Source organism: Muscardinus avellanarius, assembly GCF_963383645.1.
Source record: "Muscardinus avellanarius genome assembly, chromosome: 9".
Taxonomy (NCBI): Eukaryota; Metazoa; Chordata; class Mammalia; order Rodentia; family Gliridae; genus Muscardinus; species Muscardinus avellanarius.
Genome location: NC_137795.1, coordinates 98,892,770 through 98,905,954, shown reverse-complemented (window position 1 = coordinate 98,905,954; position 13,185 = coordinate 98,892,770). Strand labels below are relative to the sequence as shown.

Here is a 13,185-nt window from a genome sequence, read left to right as displayed (position 1 = left end):
TAAGACCACACACTTTTAATATAGTCCTCGCCTATCCCATTCTTAATTTCTATTTCCCAAAACAATAATTTTTAATTTGGCCATTCGGTCTTACTTAGTTCCATGTTCTAAATAGCATTGTGGACCGTTTATTGATTTTTTTTCCATATTTAGACTTGCCAATTGTCCTCCTATTATGAAAGATGACGACTTGGCTCTTACCCACTCCCGCCCCCAGAGCACACGGCCTCTCACCCCTGTCTCTCCCTCATTCACATGTCCTTTCTCCTAGTCCTCCATTTAATCCTGGACTTAACCACTTGGTAGTATTTACATAGTTATTATCAATATAATATAACATTATCTTTGCTTGCGCTTCATAACATTATTGTGTGTCCTTTCTTGTACAACTCCTTGTTTTCCCGGAGTTGAAGGTGGCTTCCTTTTTTCACTGCATTAGTTTTCCATGTATCTTTTATGTAGCAACAAATCCTTCTTGTGCTGTCAAATGTTTGTGTGTTTGATATGCTGGGTTTAAGCATGAGCTCAGTGTCTCTTGTTTTTCAAATTTTATGACTTCTTGATTTCTCCTTGGTCTTTTTTCCCCTGAGTGCTGGAAATGGAACCCAGGGCCTCGCTTAAGACACACTAGGCATGCATTCTACCACCTACCTACTGCCCAGCCACCTATTTGCCCTTTTAATCTGGATTTTTTTTTCTTGATAATTTCTTCTGTTTTCTCTTTCTTTGGTATAGAAATGTTATGATTCGGGTACTAATGCCCCTAAATTGGCCTTCCAATTTTCTTATTTTTTTTCCCCTTCTATTTTCTGTATATCTTCTGGCTAGGCTACCTGAGAGATTTCTAACCTTTTTTAAAACCTTCTTTTGAAGTGTTCATTTCTTTTTTCTTAGTTCTTATTCCTGAGAGTTCTTTCACTGAATATAAATATTGATATATGATCTTATTTCATGGGTATATATTTAAGTTTACATGGACATTCACTGTAGATCTTTGGAAATTGGCCTGATTTCTCTGTTGCTTTTGTTTCTCCTGAATTTCTTCTTTGTTTATTTTAGACTCTTTTATGTTGGAACCTTCCTTTAATGTCTGGTTATCCTTGGCTGTTTGTGCATATTTAAGACTGAAGCTCTAAAAAACTACTTAAAAGGGGGGATGACGCCGGGCGTGGTGGCGCACGCTTGTAATCCCCGCGCTTGGGAGGTGGAGACAGGAGGATGGCGCAGGTTCGAAGCCAGCCGCGCTGGCTTAAGAGACCCTGTTTCCAAAAATAAAAATAAGTCTGGGAGTGTAGCCCGGAGGTAAAAAGGGCTTCCAGGAACCCCAGTACCACAAAAAAAAAAAAAAAAGGTGTATGAGGGGAGGGACTATGAATGTAGGCTTCTCTGGAGACAGACAAGAGCTGTCCAAAACGCTCCCCAGAGACCCCGAACCCTCAAATGCCCATCCTCAACTGTTTTCTCTTGCAGTTCCTTCCCATTTCCCTAGGGAGGAGTACCCAGGCCCTGCTCTGGGGAGGTGTAAGCCTGTACACCGAGATCTGGGAGGTGAAGGGTTTAATAAGTCAACTTACCTGAGAATCCATCAGTCTGCTAACTCACTTGCTGACTGGCCATCTGTTAACACCTTCAAAATTTGGTACTGTTATTGTCTCTCCCCTGTTATCTTTGCCCTTATGAATCTCTATTTTTTTTATTCCTTCACTATCATTTTAATTGGGATTAGAAAGAGCAACAAAAGGATGTATCTAATTTACCATGTTTCTGGGCAAACTGTTTAACCTCTCTGTGTCTCGGTTTATTCATCTCAGAAATGGGAGGACATAATAACCCCTAACTCACAGGGCTGGTGTTAAGAAGTCAGAAGTCCATTTATGACTTAACTCTGTGCTTGGCACAGAACATGCATCAAGAAATATTAGCTCTATTCTTAGCAGTAGAAAATTATAGAATGAGGAAGTATAAAATGAAACGAGTGTGTCAATCAGTGAAAGGAGTAAAAAAAAAAAAGTAGCCTTTTATGCCATCTCTTTGAGATAAAATGTCAGTATCTATTTCAGAAAAATTTTTTTAAAAATGATGATCTTAGCTTGTTATAAAGATTTGTTTTAATGACATTAGTCAAAACTCATGCTTTTCATGAGACCTGAAATGAGTTCTAGATGACTAAGCAATAAAAATCTTACTGCCAATTAAATTGTTATTCATTGAATATTTTGAATTGACAACTTTTTAATCAGTTTATTTTTCTGCTTACCATGAATTCAGTAAACCTAAAGTACAATTAACTGTAGTTAATTGACTTGATAGAGTTGCTTCTTTCATTTTGTAAACAGATATTTATTAAGTGCTTAAGGTGTAATCCATGGTCTCTGAGCTTTCTGCCTATGTCAAGACAAATCAATAAACAAGCTTTATCAAAAAAGTATAACCGTTGGGTGTGGTGGCACACACTTGTAATCCCAGCATTCAGGAGGCTGAGACAGGAAGATCACAGTTCGCAGATAGCCTCAGCTACTTAGTGAGGCCCTTTGCAACTTAGTGAGACCCTGTTTCAAATAATGAATAAAAAATAGGGCTGTGGGTGTAGCTCGGAGGCTGATTGCCCCTGGGTGCCATCCCCAGACCTGAAAAAAAAAAAAAAAAAAAAAAAAAACTGGGCTTCATTTGTAACACAAGAATGATGGAACAGGGAGGAACAGGCTAGATCTAAAATGTGGTTATATTATTTCTATAAGCATCACTGATTTTTAAGCCATGACTCAAAACACTCTCCATTTCTAAAAGTGCTTGTTTGTATACATGAGTCCAAACACAAATGTTAAACACATGCCCAGTTTGTGGAATACCACATTAGATAAATTACCCAATGTTACTCATGCCTAGCCCGATGAGAAAAGAAAATATAACTAAGTTATCAGAAACTTAAATTCTGGACCTTCCCAAAAAGTTTTCTTTTCTTTTTTGGAACTGGAGATGGAACCCAGAGGCATTCTATCTCCAAGATATACTCCCAGTCCCCTTTTTTTATTATTTATTTTGAAACAAGGTAGGTCTCACTAAGTTTCAGAGGGCCTCACTAAGTAGCTGAGGCTGGCCATGAACCACTATCCTCCTGTGTCAACCTCCCAAGTACTGAGATTATAATCATGGACCACTAGGCCCGGCTTCCAAAAAGTATTTTAGCTTAGTGGTAGACCCTTTGGTGTCCACCTCTAGAGAGTTGTGTTCAAGCTGGAGCATTTAGTGACCAAAGGTAGGCAGAATAGTGATGGAGGCTATGAAGATACTAAAAAACAACATTCAAGGAAGAATCACAAAAGTTCATTTTAGATTTCAGCAGTACCTTCCTAACGAACCCTTATTTTTGCTTTGAGAAGTTGAGGGAATTCTCCATCAATGGAAGGTACAAGCTAAGAAGGTCACTTCATAGTCCGCTCTCATCTGTAGGGCAGCACCAAATACTTGCTGATAGTCAGAGTTGTGTAAACTTCAGATTCAGACGATAACACAAATTGAGTTGGGCATGGTTGTGTACACCTGTGAGTACAGGTTCAAGGCTAGCCTCAGCAACTTAGCGAGACCCTGTATCAAAATAAAAAGGACCAGCGGCTTAGCTCAAAGGTAGAATGCCCCTGAGTTCAGTCCCCAGTACAAAAAAGAAAGAGAGAGAGAGAGAGAGAGAGAGAGAGAGAGAGAGAGAGAGAGAGAAGTTTGCCTTTAAATGCTAATTGATACTTCAAGGTGCAGTATCAAATCAAGGTCACTAGATTGGTTGGCAGCGTCACCCCCATCAGGCCTAACTCAACTCCTTCAATTCCTGGCATGTAGTCATGTATAGAACTAGTCGACAAGCAAACGTTTAGAAACTCCAAGCATTATTCAGTAGAACAAATTCATAAATCATCAACAGGAATGAATCGCTTCCATACAGCTCGATGGTGCTGTACTTAATTCCCGTTTAGTTCGTGTACGTGAATGTCCTCGCTTAGTTTTTGAGGCCAGAGACCAGGTCTCCACATTCGCACCCATCACAGGGTCTAGCACAACCCAGGACACATCCTGCAAATCACTTGTGTGATAGACAAACGTGGTGATGGCAAGCGTCCTCTGTCCTACAGCAGGCCTGGCCCAGTGGGACCCAGCAGATCCTGCTTCCCCCGGCGTGGCAGCAGCTGACCGGAGTGGCCACCCACACGTCAGTGCAGCACGCGACTGTGATTCCCGAGACCATGGCAGGCACCCAGCAGCTGGCCGACTGGAGGTACGTGCGTGCGCAGGAGAGCTTTGGGAGGGAGCGGGTGTGCGGGAGGGAGGTCGCCACCACTGCCGCAGAGGCTCTTGCGTGGACTGTGACTACCTCGTAATGAGAGGTTGTTTCTAAATACTGTTCCAGGATTCAAGACAATCAGCTTTATTAATCTATGATCAGCTGTCATTTTCGATCCCAAACTCACCTGCATCCATTAATCACCAGCGCAATTCACCAGACTTGCCTTTGGATGACTTGGGGATTTTCTCAGAATTAAATTTCCACTCTCAGAAAACAAAGGTTTGTCACCAGTGAAAGAATGCAGAAGAGAGTCCCCAAAGCCCTAAGCAATTCTACAAAGTATTCTCAGGGTGTTTTGAGACATAGGCACCCGGAGTCTATCTGACCTCCCCAGGGAAGGCGAGACAGAATGGGGCTTATTTGAAATGGCAAACTCTGGTGTGCCTGTTGAGTGTGCCTCCTCAGTTAACAGTCACGTCTTAGAGATGACAGTCACCTCACAGACCCTAGAGGCACCCGCCGACCGCCTGGGAGCACGCTGCACCCCGGGTGTTTCCAGAACTCCTCCCATGCAACTCTCTGGCTTCCTCGCAGCCGCAGCCGGCGCTATGTCTCTTCTTGGCTATTTGTCACTTCTTCCCAACACCACCCAGTGCCCCTCTTTACCGCAGTAGAGCCCCATGGAACCCCCAAGTTGGCCCAAACTCCCTATGTCCCTATTGGGTTATTGCTCTTGTAGCACAAATATGAAGACAGGTCACTCCACCTCTACCCTCTGACAGTCTCCGCATCACCCTGGGAGCCTCCCCGTCCTCCCTCTTCTATCTAAAGGCTACTGGGAGGACAGGGCTCTCTGGAAAAGGCGGATGCTGAGGTATCAGCCCCAGCCAAGCCCCGAGTGCAGCATCCTCTGGCTTCCATCTGGCCCTGGTGAGCCTGCTAGCCATTTAGCCTTCGGGAGCCTCTGTTTCTTCTTCAGTAAAGTGGGGATGCCGAGGCTTCCCCTCGGAGGACTGGGGGATGGTTTAAATTAAGATAAAATGCAAAGCACTTGGCCTGTATTTAACATGCACCATAGCAGCGCCTGGACACGACAGGCAATAAATAAGCCTGTCATCTTCGCGTTGCCCGCTCACAGCGGTTCATGCCTTTCTTCCTTTCCCTCATTAGGAGTAGCAACCAAGTGGAAAGCTGTCTGGCCAGTTGTTGTCTTTCCCCTCCTCCCCTTTTTCTTGTGAAAGACCACATGCATGGCGTCCTTCCTTTGTCTCGCAGTATTTGTAACTCATCTAATTTCAGCAGTACTCACACACCTATTTCTGCAGATGGCCTCATTTCTCCTCCGTCTCTTCCCGTTCCTGTCTCTTACCTTGCAGTCACAAACGACATCTAAAGCCGGCACCCTTTCTTTCCCATCTCTCTCCATTCCACATGTGAGCAATAAAAAAAATTCCGTAATTGTGGCTAATAAACAAAAAAGAAGTGCCAGCACTGTTTCAAAGGAAAAGGAAAGCCACATTTCTGTAGGAAGATAACAACAACAAAAATAAAGAAGCTGAAGGCAGGCGTGGTGGTGAACATTTATAATCCCAGGACTGGGGAGGCTAAGACAGGAGGATCACACAGGTTCGCAGCCAGCCTCGGTAACCTAGTTAGGCCCTCTGCAACTTAGTGAGACCCTGTTTCAAAATAAAGATTAAAAAATAGGCTGGGTGTAGCTCAGAGGAGAATGCCCCTGGGTGCAATCCCCATTCTGGAGGAAGAGGAAGAGGAGGAGGAGGTGTATGTGGTTTTTTTTTTTTTTTTTTGGTACTGGGGGTAGAACCTAGGGGCTTTCTACCCGCCCCCCCGGCTCCCAGACCTATTTTATACTTTATTTAGAAACAAGGTCTCACTAAGTTACTGAGAGCCTCACTAAGTAGCTGAGGCTGGCTTCGAACCTGTGCGGTCCTCCTGTCTCAGCCTCCCAAGCGCTGGGATTGCAAGCGTGCGCCACCACGCCCGGCCTGAACATCAGTTTCTAAAGTCTATGTAAATGCCTAAAAGACTCTATCAAAACCTCTGCAAGTGTTCATCTGCTACTTTTTCTCCTACTCAATCTTTTCTCCATTTCTCCAGGTTGTAAAGATAAAATCTGATTACCTAAAACATCCGATTAGCCAGGCATGGTGGCACACACCTGTAATCCCAGTATCTGGGAATATGAGACAAAAAGATTATATGTTTGAAGACAGCCTCAGAAACCTAGTGAGACCTTGTTTCCAAACAAAAAATAAAATGAGCTGGGGTGGGTAGAATGCCCCTGGGTTCAATCTCTAGTAAAACACAAATACACATTCGTACCCATTCTCCCTTTCCTTTTAACTCTATTATGTGTTAAATGGGCTTTTATGGGCGAATCTCTGGATTAATCACCACTTTAGCATTTCTGTAGGGAAGCAAAACATTGGACTCCAAACGACCCCCATTATAAGAACGTTGGAATGCACCCGTTCTCAGGACGCAGGCTGCCGGTATTTCTACCAACATGTGTCTGGCTAGTATTAATTTTATTTAATACCAAACCCTATACATGTCTGGTCAACCTTCGTTAATCTAATTGTTCAGTCAGCAAGCATGTAATTAACTGATCAGCTGTTACATGCCTGCGCGTCATGCCGGCCACCAAGGGAATTCAAAAGAACATTAACACTTCCTAACGCCAGAAACACATGGCTCCCAGCGTTCAAAGTTTGTTTTTCACATTAACCACAATTTCCTCATTAATAAAACGACTACTAAAATATCCTGTCTCCCTCACAGAGCGGAAAGAACCAACTAAAGGTGCTTTGTAAATTCTAAAATTAAAATACACACATTACTTGTTCGCATAATCACCTGTTCGAGGACTTTAAAAGTTGGAAGGAACACTTCCCCCCTGTCTTAAACTTAAACTTAAACTTAAAGCCCTGAGCCTGTGTACTGGATTCCCACCCCGCAGGGCTGACAGGGCTGCAGGTGGACGAGGCTCGGCCCTCGGTGACCTCACGGCCTAGCGAGACACCAACGCGGTCAGCTTTGCGTTGGGAGGAAGCTTCGTCTTCCGTCTACGCAAAACCACTAAAGAGCTTGGTCTTCCCACCGCCCTTTCAGGAACACGCATGCCCACGGCAGCCATTACAATCCCATCATGCAGCAGCCGGCGCTATTGACTGGTCACGTGACCCTCCCAGCAGCCCAGCCCTTAAATGTGGGTGTGGCCCACGTGATGCGGCAGCAGCCAACCAGCACCACCTCCTCCCGGAAGAGTAAGCAGCATCAGTCATCCGTGAGGTAGGTGGCGTCCTAGGGGAGGGGTGCTGAAGGATGGCTGCTCGGGACTCTGGGAGTGTCCTGGAGCTGGCCCCAGGCAGCAGCGCTGGCCCTGCTCCCTGCAAGTGCAGCCCTGCCTCCTGGCGCACGCTGGTGACCGCGTGCTGGCAGTCTAAGGACCACAGCATGTTCACTGTCGAGGGTGCGTCGGCCCCTTTCCTAAGGAAAAAAATTATTCAATGATACTTACTTGTTAAAGCACAGTGAGATAATTTTATTCAAGACCATAGAATTAAGTACAAGGATGCCAAACTGGGAACTTGGCGTGGGGGGAGATTGGGCTCCGCTCTGAATACAGCGTGGGCAAGTGGGAATTTATAGTCAAGGGGCCTCGTGAGGTCAGAGGATGGAGAATGGCCAAATCAGGAGTAAGGAAGATTCTGGTTGAACAACACAACAGGATTCTTGCTGGAAGCAGGACAGGGTGATCAGCCATCCCTGGAGGATGCTGAAGGGTGGAGAACCTTGATCACATAACAGGGATCAAGGGCTCTGGTGAAACTGACCTATCAGGGCTCTTTGCTAAGACTAGATTTTACAGGGAAGTGCACAGATGGGCCTAAGAGAAGTTTCCGAGCCTGACTGGTTTGGCTGGACAAAGAATCTTTGTCATTTTCTGTTCTAGAAAGCAGCCTGCCGGGCGTGGTGGCGCACGCTTGTAATCCCCGCGCTTGGGAGGCAGAGACAGGAGGATCGCGCAGGTTCGAAGCCAGCCGCGCGCGCTGGCTTAGGAGACCCTGTTTCCAAAATGAAAATGTAAAAATAGGTCTGGAAGTGTAGCCCGGAGGTAGAAGGGCTTCCAGGAACCCCAGTACCACCAAAAAAAAAAAAAAAAAAAAAAAAAAAAAGAAAGCAGCCTTGCCTCTGAAGTTCCACTTTGGAAACTACCATTTGCCATAATAGCTTTTTCAAAGATAGTAGAGTTCAGTCCCTAGCACTGCAAAAAAGCAAAAATCAGCTTAGAGAAATGTACTTCCTTTGAAATTTGAGATCAGAAATTTATCTCATTTAGCTTCTTACCTAAATGCATAATAAGTACCATTGATTAATCCAGACACTCAGCAGTAGGACTCTAATCTTTCCCTTACTTTTTGACTTCAGTCTCAACTCATGAACATCTAAACAGTGACTACGCACTCTCTGATCACGGGTTGCCAGGGACCCTGGGAAGGAGCGTGAGGAAACTTGGGATAGCGAAAAGTTCTGTGATCTCTGGGTCATGATTGGGGTCTGTGTACATTTGACAAAACCCAGGAAGCGCTTCAGAAGGGGGTGGAGTTTGCATCAATTACACCTCAGTAAACTGACCTTTAAAAATCGAATTTCCAAAGTCAGGCATGGTGGCACACGATTGTAATCCCAGCATTCGGGAGGCTGAGACAGGAAGATCATGGTTAGCAGCCAGCCTCAACTACTTAGTGAGGCCCTCTGCAACTCAGTGAGACCCTGTTCCAAAATAAAGAATAAAAAATAGGGCAGGGGGTGTAGCTTGGAGGTAGAATGCCCCCTCGGTTCCATCCCTAGTACCCAAAAAAAAAAAAAAAAAAAAAAAAAAAAACAGATTTCCAGGCTCAACTTAAAAAAACCTAGCCAGATAGATCCAAATCGTGCCATGCAGAATTGCTCCTATACCTCTCCCCAGTGGCACTGACTTGGCAGTTGCCTATTCAGGACAAGTTGATCAAAAGAAGTCCAATATACAGAATGTCTAGCGAATTATTGTTCTGCTTTTTCACTAGATGAACACCAGAAATTGGGCCTGCCCTTTTTTTTTTTTTTTTTTTTTTTTTCCAGCACTGGGGATGGAACCCAGAACCCAGGGGCACTTTACCTCTGAGCTACACCCCCCCACACCCCTATTTTTTATTCTTTATATTTGAAACAAAGTCTCACTGAGTTGCAAAGGGCCTAAGTAGCTGAGGCTGTCTACCAACCCGATCCTCCTGTCTCCACCTTCCAAAGGCTGGGATTAAAAGTGTGCACCACCAGGCCCGGCTCCTCCTTTTTTTTTTTTTTTTTTTCTCCTAAAAAATTAATCCAGGCATGGTGGTACATGCCTATTATCCCAGTAACTCAGGAGGCTGAGGCAGGAGGATCACAAATTTGAGTCTAGCCTGGGCAACTTAGTCTCTGTTAAAAAAAAAAGAAACAAGCAAACTAGTGATGTAGCTGTGTGGTATAGCTCTTGCCTGCCATGAGCAAGGCCCTGAGTTCAACCCACAGTACCAGAAAAAAAGCAAAGAATCCAAGAGCTGATTTCCACCATGTTACCTTCAAATAAGATTCCTTATTTGGGTGGGTTTTTTTTTTTTTGTTTTGTTTTGTTTTGTTTGTTTGAGGTACTGGGGATAGAACCCAGGGGCATTCTACCTCTGAGCTACACCCCCAGGCCTATTTTTTATTCTTTATTTTTGAAACAGAGTCTCACTAAGTTGCCCAGGGCCTCACTAAGTAGCTGAGGCTGTCCGCGAACTGTGATCCTCCAGTCCCAGCCTCCCGAATGCTGGGATGCCACCGGCATTTATTTGGGTGTGTCTGACACCTCCGGGAAATGCATGTCAGACCAGGGGCAGCCCTCCAGGGTGCGTTCCTTTGCCAGCTCTGTGGCCGCGCACACATGCCATTACTAGACTGGGCAGCAATGAAAGCCACCAACTTGACCCTCCTGAGCTGTCATTCCCAGCCAGCTGGGCAGTCCCAGGGATGCTGATGGAACCCAGCCCTGAACTCAGCATCTTTGTGGCCCAGCCTGACAAGCAGGAACAGTAAGAAACCTTGCCCTGACTGGGCTGGGGAGGTGGCTCAGTAGTAGAGCGCTTGCCTACAAATCTTAGCCTGAGCTGGGCACAGTGGCGCATGTCTATAATTCTAGTACTTGGGAGGCTGAGACAGGAGGAGTGCAGGTTCAAGGCCAGCCTCAGCAACTTAGGGAAGCCCTGTTTCAAAATAAAAAAATAAAAAAAGGGCTGAAGGTGTAGCTCGGAGATAGAATGCCACAGGGTTCATTACCCAGTACCCCCCTGCAAAAGGAAAGAACTCTCGGCCTGTCCCCTGTTCAGTAAGTCCTCCCTGTCTCCTTGCCGCCCAGCTGGCCTCATGAAGGCGCCCCGCCTGTGTAGCTCAAGATCAGTACAAGTAGATTGCACGTTATGTATTTGCCCATTTTCAAGACCAGTGCCTTAGGCCAAACAAATCCAAGAGAGGAGACAGAAGGCTGTCCCTTATCAGAAGGCTGTCCCTTATCAGAAGGCTGTCCCTTCTCAGGTGGTACTACTGGGCCTGCTTTTCTTCAGCAGTGCCAAGGTAACAATGCTTTCTTTGAGAAACCCAAAAAAAGCATTCTGCATGCTGCAACCGCTGGAATAGTAAAACATAATATCATAATGTATTAGCAATAACAAATACATAGGCTTTTGAAAATTCAAACAATGGGAAAGTCTTATCAGTGAAACTTATTTCTAGTCCCCCAAAAGGAATAAGTGATGTGTCTGAAACCAGCTAGACAGAAAATTAAAGAAATCTACCTTGACTGAGTTATTTTCATTTTACTGTCATCCCTTTAGCAAGAAGCAACTCTCAGGCCGTATTGGAGCCCAAGATTTATTATCCATAGGCTTTGGTCTGTCACTGCACAGATCCTACCAAGATCGGCCCGGGTTTGATGGAGAGGGAAGAAGGTATTTTTTTCCCCTAAAGTTACCAGAAACAGCAGTGGCTAACTGAATAAGGGATTTCAGTTCAATCCAAACCAAATTAAAGGCCTCTTTTTAAACATGCCTGCACCTCTCACACGCTTCCCAATGTTTCATTACAATTCACGTAGACTGGTGAGCCTCCCAGGAGGGCTCAGGGGTCAAAATTCAGATAAATCGTTTTGTTGGGTTTTTTGTTTTTTTTTTTCCATTATCTATACACTGATACTTTAATGGCCATATCCTTTTCCCAGAGGAGGAAGGAAGGGAGGCTGGCCTTTGAGGTCACCAAGGTTAGGTCCTGTAGATGCAGAAACTCTTCAATAAATAAGCATTTTAGTTTAATAAACGGCACACAGTCATTTACGAGGAAACCAAACCTTTATGTGGCAAGCACCACCTCTCTCACCGCCCCAAAGTAGACACAAGTACCATTATGGGGTGATAAGATGAAGCCCAGGTCCTAAAGATAAGGGCCACACAGGGCCAGAGAGATAGACAGACATCCCAGCCAGGACAGCCGGCCCTACAAGCCCAGCCTTCAAGGAGCGTGTACAGGAAACCAGAGCAGAGTGCAGGCGCTGGTGCTCACTGGAGTTACCTGCGAGGTCTCTAGGAATGGCCGCTCCTGTGGTTATCGACAGCATCTAACAGGACCCGCCCTTGGACTTTCTCTGCATTGAGATTTGGCAAAGCTGGTGTCTCTCAACAGCTGTGCGCCTTGGCGGGAGTTGCCAGCCCCGACCTTCCTGAGTTTGTATGCTTTTGTTGTTGCAGAAATGTCTCCACCTGTGAGGTGTCCTCCTCCCAGGCCGTAAGCTCCCCTCAGCGGTCCAAACGCGTCAAGGAAAACACACCCCCGCGCTGCGCCATGGTGCATAGCAGCCCGGCCTGCAGCGCCTCGGTCACGTGCGGCTGGGGCGATGTGGCTTCCAGCACCACCAAGGAGCGGCAGCGGCAGACGATTGTCATCCCCGACACCCCCAGCCCCACGGTCAGCGTCATCACCATCAGCAGTGACACGGACGAGGAGGAAGAACAGAAACACGCCCCCACCAGGTGAGACAGTACAGCCTCACACCCTCAGGAAGGAGCCCGGGAGCCTCCTGTGTCCCCGCCCACGGGCAAATAGACCAGGGCCGCTGACACCTTCAGACGCGGCCACCCTGCCCTGCTGACCTCTACTTTTGATTTCGCCATGTCTTTGGGTTCTTAACTTATTTGAAGAGAATGTCAAACAGATTTGCCATAATCGCTCAAAACAAAAATAATTTTGAATCACTTTGGTCTTAAAATATAGTTGCAGGCCCTATACATTTGGGGAACGTGAGACCGTAAGCGTCAGGCTCGCAACGCCAGTGCATTTCAACCCCAGAAGCTGCAAAAGCTCTGCCTCGAGCTATTGAATCTACTCCCAGTTGGTCGGATATTTCTCTAACACTGCCTTGGCTCACTCAGAAATCGAAGTAATTGTCCAATTAATCAGAAATTTCCCTGTGTCTGATTAACCCAATCTTTCAAACTGCCAGTTGGCTCCTCACCCAGAGAGTATTACTGTTTATTCCAAAGTAGTAATAATTCATTTTACTCTCTGTGTGCTTCCTGGGGAGAGGAAAGAAATATTTATTATATTTACAAGATATTAACCCTGGCATCAGAGCCTCTTTTTCTACACTTTGTAGGTAGATTCCAACAAAGCCTCGTTTCTGCTTGGGTGCTTGGCTCAGGTGCTGCTGCCTGGTGAGCCGTGGCCTTCTGCTCCCCCAGCGACCACAGAGAACCCCAGATCCCACACCCCACCCTGCTGGCGCCTTTGCTCTGGGACTGGGGCGAGGCTGCCCGCCACTCCCAAGCCCGGCACTGTCAGTC

The 13,185-nt window shown here is 45.9% G+C and overlaps 1 protein-coding gene across 3 annotated transcripts in view; it reads left to right on the top strand.

Annotated features, from left to right (window-relative positions):
• The window catches only part of HIPK2 (homeodomain interacting protein kinase 2), a gene marked incomplete at both ends in the record, with an annotated part of 122,745 nt that overhangs the window by 92,176 nt on the left and 17,384 nt on the right, over window positions 1–13,185 (top strand). For 2 of the 3 annotated variants that reach the window (XM_080700916.1, XM_080700914.1), the window contains 3 exons: window positions 4,122–4,264; window positions 7,406–7,585; window positions 12,094–12,375. In XM_080700916.1, coding sequence (XP_080557042.1) covers window positions 4,122–4,264; window positions 7,406–7,585; window positions 12,094–12,375 — 605 coding nt within the window. The remainder of the gene's footprint in view (window positions 1–4,121; window positions 4,265–7,405; window positions 7,586–12,093; window positions 12,376–13,185) is intronic. The other variant, XM_080700915.1, reaches the window with a different exon arrangement.